The following is a 21,289-nucleotide window of genomic DNA, read 5'->3' on the forward strand; positions in this document are numbered from 1 at the left end:
CATCTCATACTTGCACCGGTTGAAATGAAAAGAAATTGCCATTAATTAGTACCAGCCTCCCCAAACAATGTTTTATGTTTAGTTTGACAGCAACCACTAGCTGAGAGTCACAATAAACAGCTTGAGTCTTCTTTTTTGAAAACTGTTTTAGTAATTATATCAGTAAAGTGAGTTGAGTCGCCCGCCAAAATTATTATTTTTTTGGACGAACCAAAAAAAGCAAAAAAAAGGATGATGGATGGCTTGTAGCTCAAGGTACCACCATATAATGTCGTGTCACTAACTTGGCATGCTATGGACAATCAAGCATTTAGTCCTCTTCTTCGCACTTTGTCCTTATGGATGTGCTTCTCTTTCTGTTAGATGTTCACCTCTTTCGCTCCTTTTCCACTGCACACGACCTACTCCAAGGGGTTTTCAAACATTCTGGTGACACATTTTTTCCGGGACCACATGATAATCTTGCCAATTCAAAATACGATACTAACATGCACTGACAAAAAAAAAAAAAGTCCATTTAAAATTTCAAAATAAAATATGGCTGTTTGTTGTACACATTAAAATCATGTTTCACCAACATGAATATGATTTTATTTCGTGCGATATTTATGTTGGTGAAACATGATTTTAATTGGTGCAGTCAATTTGCATCCTTTTTTTCCCAAATGTAAACCCGACAGATTCTTCTTTTCAGTTTCATTTGAAATTTAGCTGAAACGTTGCATCGTTTCAAGGGCAAAGAAATAAGAATCTTGGAAAACAAAAGCAGTTTTTAAATTTTGATTTTCAAGGGGAAAAAAAGTAGTGATCTTTATGAGAACAAAAGTCAGCAAGAGAATTTAGTTCTATTTTTCCAAGATTAAGTTATTGTATATCCTTAAAGTCAATGTTGTAAAACAAGGGGAAGAAGTGAATTTTAAAAATACAAATTTACTTTCATAATATCGCACCCTTTTTAAAAAAAAAAACACTATACCCCTAGAAAATAGGAATATATTCTAAAAAAAAAAGTTGTCTAGAAGAATAAAACTTTATTGCTATAAAAAGACTTTTTTTTCTTTTATAAGCATTGTTCATGTGGGGATGTAAGATTTGACATATAAGTATCGTACCAGAGCTTTTAATCGGCCCAGAGCTGAGTTTTATTTGTATTGTCGAGATGCCAGTCCCATATGTAGGTATGCTTTTTTTTTTTTTAAATGATACGACAATTATTCATGGCAGATGATTTTGCGAACCCCCGAGCTATGGCTCACAGACCACAGTTTGAGAACCGCCAAAGTTTTTCGGGTAGTTTCTTCATGGCCACCTCACTGAAAGTTTTGAGGCTACATGGCTCAAAATGACAAAAGTAAACAAACATGCTCACGTTTCTTTCCTCTGTTGCTGTGCCTTAGCTCCACTTTACCATTTTTTTGCTGCCTTCAGTCTCCTCTTGGATAAAAATGTTCGCCTTACTGACAGTAAATACAAGAGAGGCTACTTTTCTTCCATTGTTATTGTTTTGTGTATATCGTTCTGACTGATGCTCCAAGTTTTTTTTTTTCGTTTCCGAGTTGATAGTGGTATAGTGTAAAAGTGGTATATTAATCATGCAATTATTCCCCCTGCTTTTCCTTTTTGTCTTTCTTTAACTTGTCTTTCCTTTCTTCCCGCCTCTTGTCATCTGCCGTCACTTTAGGTCTGAGGTGGAACTGTACGCAAACCTTCCGCGGAGGTAGTTAAAAAAAAAAACACAGACAAAGATACACAACTATTGGCATATTGTACACACACACACACACACCCACGCGCTCATCCGAAGCTACCGCTAATCTAACAGTGTTTGCCACCACTTTCTAACTGCTCCTTCTGTTTAGTCCTGCGTCATTTGTAGTTTCCATACCTTGTGCTTCAGTGGTTGTGATTCAAAATGTTTAGGACCTGTATTAGAGCATTCACATCAGGATCATATTTTTTCTCTCCTTCCAAACATCTTCCCCACATATCCCGCACCAGCTCCACCAAGAGGAAGTCGTTAGATGACAGTGAGATGGAGAGCCCAACAGATGATGTTTTCTATCCTGGACGCTCGCCCGCTGCCAGCTCATCCCAATCCAGCGCGTGGCCCAACGACATGGATGCAGGTACCACCTCGCCACACCACATGCATCCCTCTCCCACAAAGCGCAGCACCACCAGTCTTCTTCACACTAGCCCACGTAACCCCATCACCCACCCATCGTCACCATCGCCCTACTAATAGATGCCTCTATCTAACCCCTGCCTTCACTCTGAGGGTGTGCACCCTCCACTCCTAAACATTGTGCATGACAAAAAAGAAGAAGCGACATCGGAGAAAATACAAATACTTTGACTATCCTTCTCTGATTAGCATAGCTGGCACAAGTCATGTTCAATACCTTTTTTGTCCAACCATTTACCAGTACAAATATTCTCCAAGTACTGATACCGCTAGTTCTTCTGCTACGTAAAATTTAAATTAAAATAATGACAAATAATGATAAGCACTGACTGTTATTTCTTTCTGATGAACATGATGATTTCGCCAGCATGTCAAACTTCCGTAGTGTAGCACCAACCACCGGCAAGGGGTACTTACTTACTCCATGTGAGATGTGGTTGGTGTCTGCAGCCTTCATTAGTACCCGATACCGTGAAATAATGCTGGTATGAGCCCAATACTGTTACCTGGTATTGGTACCCGCCCATCCTTCGAGAAGACAAAAAAATCAATATTGCTGTATATTGTGTCGTTTTTACTCATGGTGCAATATTGACTGCTATTAGAGAGTCAAAAATGGAGCCAAGAATTGCAATAGTGTTTGTTTTGCTGATTGACACACATCATTCAAAATGGCAAGAGAGGCTCCTTGAAGCTCGTATTAACATTTTCTCAAAAGTAAAAACCTGATTGAAGGCTGTATATTCATGTTTCCCTTGTTTTGCAAGCACTGTGATCTTCTTTGTACATCATCCTCCTTATTAGATCCACCCCTCCCACCCAACAGTCCAGTAAAGCCACTACCCCGCTTGATGACTTATAATGACATAAGTACATGTTCATGATCACAAGCCATGAAACGGAATGCTCACTCTTAACCCTCTCCACTCCCCCCCCCCATCTGCCCTCTCTCTCTCTCTCTCTCTCTCTCATTGTTAACAATACCCTTCTCCACTTTCAGTGCAGCACCATTTGGCCAGTGTGCAGGAGAGGAAGATAAAACATGAAAACGAAGGCGTGCAGTTTCCTTACCATGGTTAGAACAACATTGATTACACCTTTGATATGTATTAGCACACTTATTGCTCTGTGTATATATTGTATGTTTGTTTGTATGTAAGGTCAATGAAAAGGAAAAGAGTATTATTTTAATTTATGGATATTAGTATTATACCCTGCTGCTATGTTTTTTTTCCTCCCATTTTCTCTGTGGTTAAGTGGCAGGATTTTCCAGGATTATCCGCCTCAAGTTTAACATTCTTTGTCACACATCCACAGCTCACTTCAATTCCCTGGCTTTCTCTCCAAAGTCCTGCGTGCCCTCCCAGTGTCATTTTAACCAACAGATGTCATCATGTATTAAAAACAAAAACAAAAAAAAAAAAACACTAGTCGACACACACACGCATAGGCTTGAACATGCCGAGCGACTCAGTCATGTGTAAAGAGACCTCCACAGGTTCCATGTCTTCGCGCACACACACGTGCATAATGTGTGCCTGCACAGATGCCCCTCCGCCGCTCGCCCACTTAACACCCCCTCCGTAGGCAGACGTTCACACATCGAAACGCCCATGCTTACCATGCTCCCCGCCCCTGCAGGTGTTCAGGTGCCCGCCTTGCCTTCACCTCTCCGTCTCGCCATCCCTCTCCTGGCTTGAAATCCCTCATTAAGACGCTTACCGTCTGCGGATCAGAGGTGTAAAACCCTTCCTCCTGCTTCCTTGCACTCCCTTTCACCCGCCATCGCAGTCTCCCTTCTGTCTAATTGAAAATGTGTACAGCGGGGAGGACTCTGGGGAGGGACGTAGCCAAAAGCGATGGGTAGGTTTATCACTGGAGCCTCAGCGGCTGCTCGGATGCTCCTGCTCCACTTAGCTGTAGGTGTAATTAAGAGACTGCTCATCAGGGCCGCCACACCCGTTGCTGCTTGTCTTTGTGCTCCAAAGCATCACCTCCCATCAATTTCCTCCTTCTCGCTCACTACGGTCTGTCTCTCCCTTGTCTGTGTATCCCCTCCTGGTCTCCATAGTGCCGCACGTTGCCTTGTGTACCCTCCCAATGAGTTTGCAGAATAGTGATGTGGAAACCAATTTCTGTATTTCCTCAAATAGATGCCTCCCCCACAGGAGGGAGCTATAATTATGGCACAAAGGTATTCCTGGAGTTTCAAGAGAAAATGCTGTTGCATTCCACAAACTAAATATTAACATTTTCACACAAAGGGAATTCATCCATTGATATATCCAGTCTCTATTACCCTTGACCTCATTAGTATTGGTCACGGATAAGCAGAAGCCTATCCCAGCCTACATCAGGCAGGAGGCAGGGTACACCCTGGACTGCTTGCCAGCCTGCAAACAAATAAGCGCCTTGCTCCAGAGGGAGAGCAGTTACTCACTGCACTTGAGTTAATAAATCCACAGAGATTAATTGCAAACTTTTCAATTTAGTGATTAGCAGTATTTTTTTTTTAGTATCACATCTTACTTTCAATAAAATAAAAACAAAAAATAAAACAGCAGCGGGCTGTGATAGATAGATGGATAGATAGATAGATTGCAAAAAACATTTAACACTACTTTGAACTATGCTGATAGCTTCGTATATGTTTTGCTCCTGAAAATTGGCTGTTATAAGTTTTGCCCTGACCAACCAATTATGCAACAGAAAAATCCCGACTTCGTTGAGAGCCACCAAAGTGGCCGCGCGGGGACGAATCTGAAATCAAATTGGTTTAAGAAACATGCCCATTGGTAATATAGTTTAAGTTTAACACTATGAATTCTTAATCAAGACAATGGGCAGATAAGACTAACATGGTGGAAATTGAGGCTAAAAACAAAAAATATACTGTATATCACGCCCACGTGCATGTACTGGAAGCAGTACAGCCAAGAAAAAGGCTATGAAATGAGAATAGACCATTGGGAATGAATTCAAACACTTTTATTGACCAAATATTCCAATTTGCACCACTGATAAAAGACCAGATAGCAAGGAAAGTTTGATGGGTGTGGTGCACAAAGGAAGAATCATTCTTGACAATATGTGACTCTGGGACAGGGTGTATCCGATTTTCCAAAGGATCCCACCTGCCAAATGCTTTCTCATCTGGGAATTCTTGTCCAGGTGGGGGTATGTAAACACATACACACACACACACACGCCATGTGCACACATAGGAGAAGGAAAAACAAAACCACCGCTCACAGACAGGTGTGCCTCGGTGTGTATCCACTTGCAGCGCTTTCCTTCCTCTCTGAATAACCAATACAGCACACACATCCTGTCGCATTCAGATACACACCATAGATTTCCACGCACAGACACGCGCTCATACAGCTGAAGCATGGTCCCAGATGGTGAATGACTGTGTGGATAGCCTTGGGATCCATGAGGATGCTGGAGACATCTGCTCCACATGGCCTAAAGGAGGGAGGGGGTGGGGGGGGGGGGGGGTGTAAGGCAGGCAAAACAACCATGATTTCATATTAGCTCCAAATGATCGTTAAATAAATCAAACACCGGGTGGGCTTCCCCCGCCGCTTCGGCGATATGTCAGGCCCATCGATGCGCAGCTGCAGTCCTGAAAGTTAGAATTCCCAGGCTTTCCTTGACTTGTCCAAACCAATTGTCAATTTTTTTTTCTCCCTTAAAATTATGCGTACGTGAGTATATCTGTGTGGCTCAGAGCCGCATCTGGTGGTAGGCCTGTTAGTGCAGAGAGACAGAAGGGTCATCAGGGGAGCGCTTGATTGGTTGCCAGTGGAACGCCGAAGCTTGCCAGGAGAGAAAGAGTGCAGTTGTGGCACAAGCGCACATGTGAACCACATTGGCAGACGGCGTCGTCTCTGAAGTGCTGAGACATTTTCTTTTACATCCTCCTGATGGTAGCGTTGGTGTTTTCAGGGCCCTGATGTCTGTTGTCAATGGATTCCCCATCTTCCTTACGATGATTGCTGGTCGTCAGCTTCGTTCGACGCTAAGCGCATGCATGCTGATAGACATTCCTTCAAAACTCGAGGTCCCTTTTTTTTCCCTCATGACCACAATGTCAAAACAATCACTAGTCAAGTTGTCGTTTCTGGTCGTTTGCTTCATTGACATTCGTACCGTACGTACTGCTAATGTTCTCGCAAATCTCAGTCACTACATTAAGTCACTCCAGGAATCCCACACAGACTTGCGGTTCACTATTCATAAATTCACCTATTTCCTTTTCTTTCCCATTGGGTCGCTCCTAGCAATTCGCTGAAAAACTGTACTGTATGGTGACAAGCAGCACTTTGGCACCTCGTGAGGAATTTTTCCAAAGAGACACTTCCCGCTGTTTATTGCCACTCCGAGTTGAAGTTGACTGTCAAAACAAACTGAAAACAAAAAGAAGGACAGGTTATACTGTACCTTTGCTTTAGGTCCGTTTAACTTAATGCTGAGAAACAATGCAAAATACCATAAACGCCTAACAAATGGAATCAGCGTCACAGTGTCATAACTTTTCAAGCAATGAACATTTGAACAAAAACGGTGAAGCAACACAATTAAAACGGCAATATTACAATACACACAGGCACATATTATTTGCACTGTCCAAAAATGACTAATATAACTAACACCAGGAGGAGTAGTACAATGTCCATTGAAGCAAATAAATGAGGAAAAATTGCATGCAATTTTCTTGTATCTCAAGGAACCTCTGTATGGTGATGTGATGCGTCTTAATTTAGAGAGCAGGGAGGAGCTTAGTTTAGCCTGGGTTGTTTGTGGAAGTTACGGCTTGATGTTAATTTATGTGCCCACCTCCGGTGATTTTTTAAAATCAAAAAAATCTGTAAGCCATTATTTGTAAGTACAACGGTGTAAAATGAGTTTGAAAATACAGTTTATTCAATTTAAGTACATTTTTGGGGGTGGAGTTGCAGCATTAGTTCCAGTTGTTGTTTTTTTTAAATTCACGGCAGGGCTCAGAGCCTGCGCTGACAGCGGAGGTTTATTGTACCAACTGTTGGTGTCAGAAGCAGGATCCGAGGTTGTCTTCATGGTCTACTCATTGTTTCTGGTCATCAGCTTCATTGACATTCGAGCTGAATGTACTGCTTGCAAATATCAGTCATTCCCAGGCTTTTTTTCCCAGTTTACACTCGAGTGTCATAGAAATCACTACTGACTGTTGGTGTCAGAAGCTGGATCCAAGGTTGTCTTCATGCTTGGAATTTATCTGACAGCGCAATACTCCCACATGCTCCTGCTACAGTTGGGGTGGGGAAGGGAGGGAGGTGGAAGAAAAAGAAATATATGTCTGTCGAAGACATAAATGCTTCACACATATTCACTCCCACCTGCTTGAGACTTAACTCTTTCACACCAGGAGGGAAGGTTTTTGCACGCCCCCACGCTTACCATCCACTTTCACACGTCTCCAGCTGGAAGAGGAATCATATTAAATGCCCTGTTTGATGCGGAGCACCCTCAAAAATAGACTACAAAACCGGAGCCTGAAAAAAAAGTTTTCAAGACCAAACATTATCATATCACTCAGTCGTCAGGAAGATTAGAAGAAACCCCACAATACAAGAAACGTCTTTTTTTTCTCTCCCCGCTCTGTTTTTATGCTTTTAACATGTGTGCGCGCCAGATAATAAGCATACGTAAACATCTTATGACATCCCGATTTCATACATGTCGTCAGAGCAACGCATGGAAAAACAAAACACTGCTGCATTTCTCACCGGTTCTGCTTTGCTCTCTCACTCGCTTCGTTCCCTCGCATATTTTCATGTCTCCCACGTGCTTGTTACCCCCCCCCCCCCCCCCCCCGCCTCCCACCGTCTCCTCTGTCCGTCTGCTTGTCTTTCGCACTCAGCAGCTGCCGCGTCCATACTGTACAGTTTGTGCTATTTCTGAATGAAGCCCTCTTCTCGTGCAGCCAGCCTGTGGGCCTGGCAGCGGCCAAAAACCGCAACTAGCTGACTGTGGCTGTAACAGTGGCCACGTTTGGCGCTGGCAACCTAAAAAGGCAGAGAAAAGCCAAAGAAGAAGAAAGGAGACAGAGAAAACATACAGTGGCACAGTTAGAGGTTATTATTGCTACAGATGTGCCTTGGCTCTCAAACAAAGGCTAGTTTGATATTGGCTTCAGTTATTTTTCCCCCCCATTTTTTTTCCCCCCTTTTTGAAGACATGCTTGTAAAATACTGCCCGGCCCATTACTTCAAAGTTGGGAGCTGGGAATTCTCTATCAAAATGAATTATTGCAGCGGCAAGAATCATCAAGAACTCTGATCTTTTTGTTTTGTTTTCCATATATTTGTGAATTAGGTAATCAGGCAGCATTGGGTCTTCTGATTGGCTATTTGAAATCAATGAGAGTGAATTACAAACATGCAGCACCCCAAATCAAGTCCCCTTTTATAATAATATAAGCAGTGTGCCATAGTCTAAAAAAAAAAAGAACAAATTGTTGATTACAACCACCTCTCTTTTCCCCCCCACTCTCCTCCCCACTTTTTTTTTGTTGCTTCCATTTTTTTTTTTTTTTTTTTTTTTTTTTTTTTTTTACCAGGACTGTCCTCGCCTGGTTCACTTAAGAAGCCGGGGAAGTTTGATTTCAACGCCCTGTCTTCCCAGAGGTCCCCTCGCATGGCGTTCACACACCACCCGCTGCCCGTGCTGGCAGGAGTGAGACCAGGTGAGAGAGCCCTGCCACCAAGCTGAGAACCCCCCCTCCCCTTCCACCCCCCGCCCCCCCATCATATTCCAGTCTGAAAAAGAGAGAGAAGGAAAAGGAGGTTTTACCCCAATCCTAAAGGAATTCCACAAAAACGTTCCAATGCCGCAGTTGCAACTGCTGAGTTGTCACATGTTCAGTGTTACTGCTATACCATCATGGCTGGCCTAAGTTTTTCTCTCTCTCTCTCTTTCAGTCTATCTTTATCCATACATTTGTTTTTTAACATCACCATTGTGCCTGTTTGTTTTAATACTGTCATTGCATGGTACCATTGCTGCACCCATGCCTTTGCCTGTGTGCTTATTAATCCAATTATCACCATTGAATGTCATGTTTGGATTGTGATGTTCAGTCGTCTGTATGGCAGATGAGTTTTTATATTCTCAAACAATGAAAGTGATCTATGCACAGTACTGGGCTTAATTGCCACAATGACGTTACAATGCCTCTTCTTAGAGAGTGGACCTCTGCTAACAAACATTCATTCGTTCACAGTTCATGGAAGATGATGAATAGATTTCTAATAGATGGCATTCCATTGATACTATAATGACGTGAAATGCTGAATAATTTCCTGGATCAGCAACCTTTATCCAGATCCTCACCTGGAAATGAGCAAATTGCAAATTTTGTTTTATCATGATAACGGTGGGTGTTCTAGCTAGGGCTGAACAGTTAATCAAATTCAAATCGATTCAAATAAATTCAGGGCTGAAGAAATTACATCTTGTTTTATGAAACATGAAAAGTTGAAGTCATAAAGCCACCGATGTGCTTGCATTGTTGTTACAATCTGATTTATGACTTACTAACTTATGTTCACGCCACGCTGTTTTGATCAAAGAGTGCAAGGCAAAGTGTTTAGTAAGTTAACAATGGTAATGAAAGTATAGTGTAAGTAAATTGTCTTTCAGATTAATTCGTGGCTTATTTGCCTTTACTTTAACGTCAGTAAGCCTATCCTGAAAGAGCAAAACATTGATGTATCATAAATCTGTAATACAGATTCATTTAGTGGTGGTGCTTGTTGAAAAACATGGGAATGAGATCTTCAAGAAGTACTGACGTTAAATTGCTATCACAATATTGCGGGGTGGAAATTGCAATAAGATTTTTTTTTTAATTGTTCAGCCCTAGTTCTATTATACTACACTGTTTTACAATGCGCGAACAACTTTTGGGACAAGGTAATTAAAACAACAATACCAGTGAGTGCCCCTAAGACTTTTGCACAGAACTGTCATGATAAGATATTTTGAGACAAAAATACTCAAATGTGAATCAAAGCGAGCTCTCTTTTTCCACTCAGCATGTTCAGCTTTGTCCTTGTTTTTAGTTTTAACGAGAGCATATTTTCACAGGACGGCACAGATTCCTTTCGTGTGTTTCCAGTGACGCCGTTTGATTGAGGCACAAAGGGCAAATTGTCCTCGGAGCATTTTGCTCCAATAGCATATCCTACAAGGTTTCTCCATCTCCGCTCTGAGAATTCCCAATGTCCCTCCAATGTGAACTTTGCCAACAAGTCCCTGAAGGCTGGCGGGCTCACTTTTCAAAGGCATAAATACGTCCTCCGCTCTCATTCCATTTGACTCTCAGAGGGAACGGCTTGGTCTGCGGCCAAACCGCACTTACCATGTAAAGGTCATTTGCACTCAATGCCCCCGTGTTGAAGCGTATTGAATTTTACTTTCAGCTCTCCCAAAGGTATATTTAGAATGTATACTCAAGGACGTGCCTTTAACCACCAAGCATGTTTTGCTCAAGAGTCCAAGAAATTAAGCGTTGCATTTTAATTGAGTTCCAAATGAGTTGCAGCAACTGTGTATCTGGACTCTGAGCTGAGAGGTTTTGGCTTAATATCGAGGCAGTAATGAGGCAGTGTTTTGAGCTTGTGTTGGTTTGCAGACACACACTCACACACAGACACACACGTGTGTGCATGTGTAAATTTACACTCTTGTCTGCGCTACAATGGCTGCAGTCCAAATGGAATGTCCCTTAGAGGCCTCGCTTCTATAAAGTGCCTGGAGGAAGACAGAAGAGCGGAGTGAAAAGAAAGATGTGAATACACAGAGAGATGCTTCTCGTAACCAAGGCCCACCTTGGACGCGCCGAAGCGGTTCGCTCCTCTTGTGTAGGTCTAGTGTGAGAGCGTTCACAGCTAAGTGCCGGATTGTTTATGTCCCGTTGTTGGCGCTGGACGCTCATGGAGTGATGCCAGGCAGACTGCTGTCTGATTACGCTCGTCTGGGGAGGCGGCCATTGTGGCTGCGATTACGCTCACGCAACCAATTCGTGTACGTTGAGAACACCAAATTGAAGCCCTGTCCTAACTCAAAGTACAACAGTGCACCTATCCTTCTGTGTTTACAGTCAACAATCTCATTTTTCCAAACTGACAAACTTCTCTGTCTCTAATCATGACCAAAGACATTATAAAATGAACCTACAGTCGTAGCTTTCTGTAGGCATAAAAAGCAGGATTAAGAGCGGAGGACATTCAGTCAAAAAACGAGGCTATGCTGTTTTCGTCCTTTCAAATTTAATCTCAAATTAGTATGCCGCCATCTAGTGGGCAACTGTGGCTTTAGAGACTAAGACTAAAATACAAATATCAACTGTACTAAAACAAACTGTGAGATAGCAGGACCTTGAACCTGTAGTTTACTGTATAATCAATCAATCGAGATCCCATCCGAGTTTTGACTCTCAATTTACATATTTTTTGTCTTGTCTTCATCCGCAGAGGTTGAAAAAGGCAAGGAGCCTCATTTGACAAAGTAAGGAATATAAACTACAGATATATCCTACTTCAAATGTAGGGGTAAAACTGAAAGGTCATGAGAAAAATATCGACTCAATTCAATTTCAGGTACCTGAAAAATTCACTAAACTACCGGTACAATCATAGAGTGTTTGCACTTTGTTTCTTCCCACCACTGAGAAAAGCCGACAAAGGGAGAAAGTTTGAGCAACTTGTACTGTCTCCCTTTGTGAGTTGCGACACACAAGAGACAGTAGGTGACAGACACAATCACAGATGCTTGTTCGCCAGGCTCCCCTCACCTAGCAGCTTGTCGCTCTTGTTTGGCGTGCCAAATTGCAAACGCCATAGAACTGCAGCCGACCAGACAGACAGTGGAGGCTAGTGAGTGTCTTTGTGTGTGTGTGTGTGTGTGTGTGCATGCGTGGCTGGCTGGCTTGTTGACGAATGTCTCCCGGAGGTGTTTTCTGGCCATTTGGGAACGGAGGAGAGATCCTCTGACAAGCTCCAAGCTACGGCGGAGAACCGCACAGCGCAGATACGCCGCTGATTGATTACACCTCACTGACAACCAATCAAAAGCGGGAAAAAAAAATCACAGTGTGTGTTTGTCTGCGTCTCTTTGCTACCTCTGCGGTTGCGCGAGGCGGCACAAGGTGCAAAAATATACAACCGTACAGCGATTGAGGAAAGTGTTTTTGCTTAGTTGGCTGATGTATAAAGTGAACGGGGCCAGATGTTGCACAATAGCCTACCACAGGAGAACGTCGCAGCTATTTTCTGTGTCAGGACAATTATAGGCCTGAACGGCAAAATTATATATAATGGCCGCTGCTTTGTTCAAGCATATGTCTTATTATAGGTCAGTGTGGAATACTATCCTGTATGTCCTGTGCCATGTACTGTATGTTTATTATCTTTGCTGAAACAATAGACTGTCTCATTGTAGTTAGACCCAACTTTTGCTGATATTCTCCATCCTGTTCCTGTCCGCTTCCTGGTCGTCTCCGCAGGGAGCCCCCGTGCCTCAGCCTCAGCCCTGCACTTCCCCTCTTCCTCAATCATCCAGCAGTCCAGCCCTTATTTCACCCACCCCACCATACGCTACCACCACCACCAGGACCCGCTTAAGGAGTTTGTGCAGTTTGTGTGCACCGACGGCACAGGACAGCCGAGCGCACAGGTAAGTGACGGAATGAGATGGGAGAAATGAAGGGTCAAAGTAAGGGGGGGGGGGGGGGGGGGGGCTATGGAGAAGATGAAAGGAGTTCAATTTTATGTTGTAAGCCTTCTCTTTTGATTGGATTGGAGTTGAAGGTGCACATACTCACTTGTTATGACAAATGGTGCATAGCACAAAATTATGGTAGGACAAAAAATTGTTAATATAATTTAAAGATTATATGACAACCGCATTTAGGAGTTGAAAGATGTGAAAATAGGTGTCAAAGTGGATTTTTCTTTTTTTAAACTGCAAGATTAAATTTTCCGGGAAATGGAGAACATACACATTTAAAAAGGGGGGGGGGGAGTGCACTGCTTGGCTGCAACTAGCAGAGGCACTGATGATGCAGTCTCACAGACTTTGCTGTCAAAAGAAGTGCAAAATGGCATCAGCGACGGAACGTCTTGTGCTGACAACCGCACAGACCTCCACTGTGGCACAACCTCTCCAGGCAGGAATGTTCTGCCTAATAATAACACTGGCATGAAAACAAAGAACGATTCACTCATCCCATTAAAAAATATTTCAAAAGGGAACAATTGAGCAATTGTTTGTAAATCAAGCAAGGAAATATGACGGAATTAGCGGCCCGTTGTTTTTTGCTTTTCTTTTCCAGATTTCTTGACATTACCACCTTTAGCATCTTTGCGTTCTCAGTCCTTACCGCAAGCTATTGTGTATTGCCAACTCTACCAACATAAAACGCGCGCGCGCACACACACTTACAAAACTCCAGCTGAAACAACATACATCTGACAAGATATTGCAAGGGTGAATTAAAAGAATGAGAAAGGCCTACTTTTGACTTCAGCAACAGCCGTGTCCTTAAACCGGATGCCAAGGCTGGTGTTGTGGTCAGAGCCGCTGTGACCCCAGTGTGTCATGGGAGGATGCAGTAAATGTAGCTCATGCTCGAGAAAAAGATCAGGCTGAGTTAGCAGCAAACCCACAGAGGGTCAAATTTAACTTTGTTTAGAAGCGCTCCATAAACGGCCATGGAAACACTTGGAAAATTACAGTTGCATTCCAGCTGTCATTCTACGTGAGGCAGCTGGGCTCCGAACAATGAGACTAAAATCTCTTGCAGGGAATATTTTTATTTATTTATTTTTCACAAAACATGCTGCAGGATTAAGATTAAGTGCAAAAGCAGCGTTCTTTTATGTCGCCTCCTTACATGCCCTCAATTGCTGGGTTTCTAAAATTTACAAGAGGAGAAATATTTCCAAGGACCCTGTTCCTAACGCCGGTGAAACGTAAGTATGATTTGCGCCACTAAATACTATTGCTATAATACATTTTTAGTTTCATCATAAATATTCATAATCTGTTCAACAGGAAGGAACTGAAAAAAACAAATCATTGCAATTAATTTGGATATTCCTTGCTCGCTGACGTGCACTGCTTTCACAAACAACAGAGCTAAGAAGAGCTATTTTTCAAAGGCGCAGTCGGCTTTATCAACTAGGTGATTTATTGTTTATATTGAGCAACCTTTGCAACATACCAGGCGAATACTCTTGAAGTTGTTGTCACGATCGCCAATCACAGAGTCTATCCCACTCAACATTGCCAAAGACCCGATGCCCATTTATCTTTCAAAAGTAGTGGTGGAAACTTTTGACCCGGGCTATGTGTTTCTAAGCCTGCTAATATTTTAGAAAGCTCGTCTAACCTCCTTTGTTTACACTCTACATGAGGAAAGATTGTAGGAGCTAGAAATGATGCACAAAAGGTGGGACGCGATTGGTTTAGTATCTTTTATTGTCGTGCTGATCGCCATTGATAATTGTCAATTATTTTTGCGAATCGCCATGTTATGGCTCATGGATCCCAGTTTGATTTGCGAATACTTCTCTGATACGGTGTACGTGCGTTAAAAGATGTTGTCCGGACTGTACACCACTACTGTAAACTTGGCCTTCAGGTTTTTCGACGTCTTTAGTTTGCACTACAGACCGCATCTGTGGTACCCAACAGGCACACGCACTTCCACAACCTCGGCACATTTCGACATCACGAATTGATAAAACTGTACCCATTGCACTATGACAACACCTTGTCTACTTCCTCTCCTGTGAAAAGATGTTCTATACTCTTTTGTTCTTATGTATTCCTTCTTATGTATTCCAGACTGATCATTTTACTGTGAGGGTATGTGTGTGTGTGTGTGTGTGTGTGTGTGTGTGTGTGTATATATCTCCTTGTTGCTCTTTCTGGCGTGTAAGGTGCGTACTTGTGCGTGTGCGCTGTTGCCATCTGTGGGTCAGCGGGTGCGTGTCGGTTGTCACGTTGGTGTCGTGTGCCTGGCTCCCCTGTGTGATGTCGGTGGGGGTTTGCGTCCCGTCCTGCTCACCCTGTCTATATGGTCCGTCTGCAGCCTAATGGAGGTGGCCAGAGCAAAATGCCGGGCTCCTTCCTGCTGCCCCCGCCACCCCCGGTGGCACGCCCCGTGCCCCTCCCCATGCCCGACTCTAAAACCATCAGCACGCCCACCGACGGTGGACTCAGCTCACCCGCATCTCCGTGTAAGTCACTCCCACTCCCCTCCACAAATCCCCCCTTGTGGCCCCAGTCTCCCCGCAGAGTTATCGTAGACGGCAATCGAAACCAAATTGTCATAGTTGCTTTTAGAAAGCCTTGTTTATTTTCACCTTATTTCCCCCAATTGACACGTAGGGGGTCCCAAGATTCTGGATTTCTACATATAGTGAAATACCACATGAATATGCACACATTCAGGATGACTACTATGGCTACTGCTGTAGTTATCCCTTGTCTGGCTTGAGCTGCTTCCCGCAAGATGGTGAACTGCTCCAATTCTCAGCAGCCCCTGGAGTTACACCATTTGAAGGAACCACAGTAGAAGGTCCAAAACTATTAGTCGCCACGCCTTCGCCATACCAAGAGGTCCTCTTTCCATCACTTCTGTATCCCTTCCTCTCTCTCCCTGGCTCTGAGCTTCAGCTTCTCCTTCTCTGCTCGTGTCTTTGCGTTCATTCCCTCCCCGTCTTGTATACGAGCTTCTCTCGCTCTCTAGTGTTGGTTTTCATGCTAGCACCAAAAGAGGCAGCGTGGTCTCCCCCCCTCTTCTCGTTGGCTTCATTGGGTTGTGTAGTTTGTGGGGAGAGGGGTGGGGAGTCGGGGGACAGATCAGTGCTGGGCCCCCGTGCACGTCGCTTCTGTAGCCCAAAAAACCTTTGATCGACACAAGCCCTGCATGTCTGCCTCACAGAGGCAATACGCCCCTTTCTCTCATTTCTTTTTTTCGTTTGTTTTGCTTTCTTTGCTTTATTTGATATATTCTCGGTTCTTTTCCCCTTTGTTTCTCTTTTTTTTCCCTTTGTAGGGGAACAAAATTAGGGCAGTTGGCGTGGACTCCATAACAACAACATAAAAAGAAAACTAAAGACCATCGTGCCCCAATTTAGCGCACCCAATCCCCTTGTCACTTTCACGCAGATCTCACAATAATAAAGAACAAACAAACAACATGGAAATGTATTTGGAGCAACCTAAACACAAACGATGAGGCTTAGTCGTACACTGGGGGAGCAGGGGAGAGGAGTTTTGAGGTGTTGCTTGGTTGCACCCACACAGATGCGGTGAAAGAGTCGGGCCATGGGAGAGGCACTCCAGGAGGGGGCGCTGGACGGAGCAAGCAGGGCATCTTCTCATCCTTTTTGTTTTGACTTTCTCTCTTCCTGTCCTGTCATCCTCTCTCCCCCACTTTCCTCCCGTTCTCTGCTCTCTCTCTCTCTCTCTCTCCAATTGACACGTCACTTGATTATTTATTTATATTACCATATAAATAAATAGCACCCCTTATCACGCTTTTGTTTCTCACTCGGGTGGCTGTTGTCACCTTTGGGTTTTCCTTCCACCTCTAATTCTCCAAGACATTGCAAATGGCGGTTATGAACACGCGCCCATCCATTTTTTTAAAACGGCGCACTCACTGTCTGTCATGCCCTGTCACTGTTAACCCCCACCCAGCCATCCGTACCCCACCCCACCACCTTCCTCAAGTCAGTTCCACTCGGCCATGCTGGAGTCCAGTGAACACAACTGCCCTAAATTTGATCCTGTGACATCAGCACCTGGTGTCACACGCTCCTCTTCGACCGGCGAAATGTAAATGGAGCGTCGGTTGCCACCGGTGATGAATCCGGTTCTTCTGCCGGTCGCCCTATTATTATGTCGACAGCGGGTCCTCAGTGGTTTTTGTATGATTACGGGCCCAGGGGCTGCTGAGGATCATTAGTGACTTGTTTGAAATAGCTCCCTCATGTTAGCACTCTTCATTACAGACTCCACATCCCCCTGCGTAACCACAGATTACATGGCTAAGTGAAGGGAAATAACAATTAAGTTGCCCGCAACATGAACAAATCATCCATATGACTAAGAGAGCGTCACTCTCGCCGGCCCTTAGTGTCTTTTCCAAATAGTTCCTTTGACAGTGATCCATTGCCATGTACTGAACTGACCAAATTTTTCAAATAATGATGCTGAGAGCATCAAACTCGAGCCTGAGCTCGGTGTGTATGTGTTTGTGTCAAAGCATGTACACACTTGTCTCTCTCTGTTCGTAGCATACTCCACGCCAGGCTCCACAGCTCCCAACCGGTTTGTCGGCATCGGAACACGGGACAACTTTCTGAATATCCCCCAGCAGACTCAGGTACCCTGCCAGCCTCCCTCCTTCAACTAACACCCACCCGTCCACCTCTGTCGCCCGTGTCTCCTCATCACTCGCTTCAAGCATGCACACTGTCACACTTGTGTGTCAACAACCGGCATGGCTTTCCAACGGCCAAGCGGGCCATTCATAGCGATGAGGATATCATTAGTTGTGACCCACTTCGAGAGGCTGCATTCAAAGGCTGTCCCGATGGGATACGTCTTCTTCTTTTCACACTATTTTAAAGGACACACTACCACTGTCATTCGCGGAAAACGACACTATACAATATACTATATGAAGATATCTTTATTTTGAATGAATTTGGGTGAGAAAAAGCAGATGTCACTCATCAATGCTAAAATCATAATTTCTGTCGATATCTGTGCGACAAACACTTGTAGGCCATAAATGTAAAAGAGTCAAACCAAAACTAGCAAGTATGACAGTAACTGAGCGTACCTCCTTTTGCCGACTGACGATGTCGTCGTATTCTTGAGTTGCTGCATCAACTGCTTGATTGTGCGCCTCGTGTTGGAGCCATCATAAACCAAGGATCCCCTGGATTGACTTTTTACCTGTTTTGAAAATCCAGCGCGTCGAAAGTAAAACCCTTTCGAGGGCTTAATGATGCTAACATTTAGCCCCCTAGAATTCCGACAGGCTAATAATGCTACCATGTTGCCACCTAGAATATTGACGAAAGGAGTTGGAAAATATCATTCAACCAGGAAGTCTTCCACAGACTGCACCAACGCGCATTAGATATGCACTTAAACACTACAATTTCAGATTTATTTGGAAATGCAGTCAATACGAAAAGTCAAAGCTGAAAATTGAAGCGCTCACACAATACGGACTATCTGAGAGAGATGGCTGCTAACGCTAACTGTTCAGATCATTGCTATTCTATTTAAGTGCTTTAGGCTCAGTCAGCATCTTTTTGAGCTGTTGTCAATTGTCAAAACAAATCAAGAAGACGCGCGAGGTGACGGAACGCGAATGCTGGAAAAACAACGCGAGCATCAAGGCAACACAGGCGCTAGAAGATTGGCAAAGTCTTTCATAACCGGAGTTGTACATTGTACATTCTCTCATAACTTAAATGCATCAAATGTGAAAACTGTCGCCGTTTGCTTGGTTCCCCTTTGTACGCTGTCCGACCTTAAAATCAGTCCCAATTTTAGTGAGTGAATCAACCGATTTGTAATAATATTTTAAACCAGCAATCATCAATCATCAAGCAATCAATTTAAGCGTGAATGGTCCTGTTTCTGTTTGCCAACATTTATCGAACCAGGGCACATATTTTACATGCCACTGAAAGAAATTGTCACAGAAATTATATACAGTGGTACCTTACGAGTTTAATTTGTTCAGTGCTTGAAACCCAGAGCAGACCAGAAATGAATGGAAACGCCACCTATCCATTCCATCACCTCAAAACACACACCCCAGAATTTGGGTAACTTAGTCTATAGTATATTATGTTTAAAAATATATATGTAGTGATGACATCATAGGATATAAAGAATGAAACATTTTATACATCATCATTTCTTGCTTCAATCCCAATTAACATTGAATTCCTTATGGTTGCACACCTTGGCCACCAGGAGCAGTGTAATACAGCCCACATATTACAGGAAGAAGAATCATATTAGGGTTCGGTTTTCTTTGTCGCAATAATTTTCAGACCGATTCGGTGAAATTGGATAATGTCCCGCGGCACACCTGATGACCACAAGTGCTTGGGGATCACTGCTCGGGGTCCAGCCCCTGAATCGGGATACAGCTAAACCACACCTACGGCCCACTCACTATCAACATGATCCACTTTTGTGGCACTTTCAGTCATTTACCTCAAAGACCGCAGCTGCGGGATTGCTGTTTTGAATTGGGTCGAATTCTGTGTGATCTGTTCAAAGATCTGAATGTTCTCATTTCACTGGCCTTTCCTTGGCGCCTGCTTTGATGTTTATGCGTTCACAGCACTTTTGTCGACCAGAATGATTAGCTCAGACACGGCGCTTGTTTGAATTGACATCATAGCTTTCCACATCCAAAGACGTGGCTGTGAAATGCCCGCAGGGGTGTATTATAATGGGCTTGATATTGGTCATCGCCCACCTACATTGATCTATGTTGTGCACGTCTGAAGGCCTTAAGTTTCAGTACCGGTTTACAGTTTCTGTTCCTACGGTAGCTTCCCTGCCGTGAATGTAAACATTGCCAGTTAGTTAGAGCTGGACCAGTGTTGATTTATCTCCACAAGGCCCCACAGTGTGTATTAGAGCAGCGTGTGAGGCCACGAGTGCACTACATTGTGGTTTTTGCCTTGGCTGCGCTACGCCGCTGGGCTGCAGTGTCTTGGGCCTCCTCCATCATCAACACAACTTTTCTCATTAGGGGCTAACCGCACCTGCCTGCAGCCAAATCGACTCTGCCGTGTTCCCTCCGCACACATGGAAGCAATCTGCAACTAGCCCGACTCACCCCCTCCTCCTGCTCCCCAGCTCCGCTCGGCTGCCACAGCACACCCCCTCCCTCTCTTTCCCCCTCCTGCTCCTCCCTCCTGTGTTTTCAGGCTCCCCCACCTGCACCACTCTTCCACAGATGCAGCCCTGGCACAGAGGGGGCATTCAAACCCCATCCAAATGTGTCTGAGCATGCATCGAACACACGCATGAACACGTAACCCCCGTGCCAGAACTCCTGCCCCTCGTTCCCCCCCCCCCCCCCACCTGACGACAGCTTACATCTGTTCAAAAGATCTTATTATCCCCTACAATCGCTTAGCGAACGTTTGGGGGGGGGGGGGGGGGTAGAAACCATCTCCACTCGTGTACTCGAGTACATTTCACCAGAGCCCAAGTGTTCGTCTCAACTGGTCCTGACCCTTGTAATCCTAACAAAGACATATGATGAAAACTCAAGCAGTTTAATGAGGTCTTGCAGGAGTCTTTCCGTGACTCCTCCAGTTTCTCTGAATCTCTGTTACAACCTGCCGATGCCGCCCTGTGACGACTTTGTAGCCTTGCTAGGTGTCACAGTGCATGGAACTGTACTGGACCAGGAGATACATCCGAACACCTGTTGTAAATTTTGCTCTGCAGCTCCTTGTTCGAGAAACATTGAATGGTTAAACATGTGCATTCATAAGATTAGAGAAGGTCAAGTAAAGTTCACGCGTAAAGTTTATCATGCATTTTAGGCTCATCTTGTAATTTTACTCCAAAGTTTTTTATGTCTGTCACTCTTTGCTAGTACTGGAGGCCTGAGTCTGGGAGGGGGAAAAAAGCGGTCTGAGGAGCTCTCTGGTGGCGAGATGTGAGCGGTGCAGGCAGAGCAATATTAAGTGGACAGGACTGAGGCCCCCCCGCCCCCCCCCCCCCAAAAAAAAAGCCAGAGACACAGAGGACTAGGGAGAGAAAAAAAGAGCAAGGGAGTTAGTTGAAGCTCACTGCACTCCACAGTCACGTCCCGGCTGTCTGGTTGCTGCTGGCAACCAGACATGATGTCATAGGCTGTTGGACTTGGACGAGCGAGGGGGGGCCTGGGGTTACTTTCCTCTGCCAAGGATTACATGGGGGGTGGGGGAGTGGTGATTACATGGAGAGGAAGAGAGTAGGGGGTTAATGGAAGTGGAAGCCAGG

The 21,289-nt window shown here is 44.3% G+C and overlaps 1 protein-coding gene across 11 annotated transcripts in view; it reads left to right on the forward strand.

The window, feature by feature from the left end:
• nfixa (nuclear factor I/Xa) overlaps positions 1–21,289 on the forward strand; it is a 130,262-nt gene that overhangs the window by 102,280 nt on the left and 6,693 nt on the right. For 4 of the 11 annotated variants that reach the window (XM_086120095.1, XM_086120099.1, XM_086120100.1 and 1 more), the window contains 7 exons: positions 1,682–1,717; positions 1,999–2,126; positions 3,186–3,260; positions 8,790–8,915; positions 12,738–12,907; positions 15,330–15,477; positions 17,545–17,633. In XM_086120095.1, the coding sequence (XP_085976221.1) occupies positions 1,682–1,717; positions 1,999–2,126; positions 3,186–3,260; positions 8,790–8,915; positions 12,738–12,907; positions 15,330–15,477; positions 17,545–17,633 (772 nt within the window). The other 7 variants (XM_086120096.1, XM_086120102.1, XM_086120101.1 and 4 more) reach the window with 7 other exon arrangements.

This window comes from Hippocampus guttulatus, chromosome 9, assembly GCF_054856545.1.
Source record: "Hippocampus guttulatus isolate MCC_2025c chromosome 9, RoL_Hgut_1.0, whole genome shotgun sequence".
NCBI lineage: Eukaryota > Metazoa > Chordata > Actinopteri > Syngnathiformes > Syngnathidae > Hippocampus > Hippocampus guttulatus.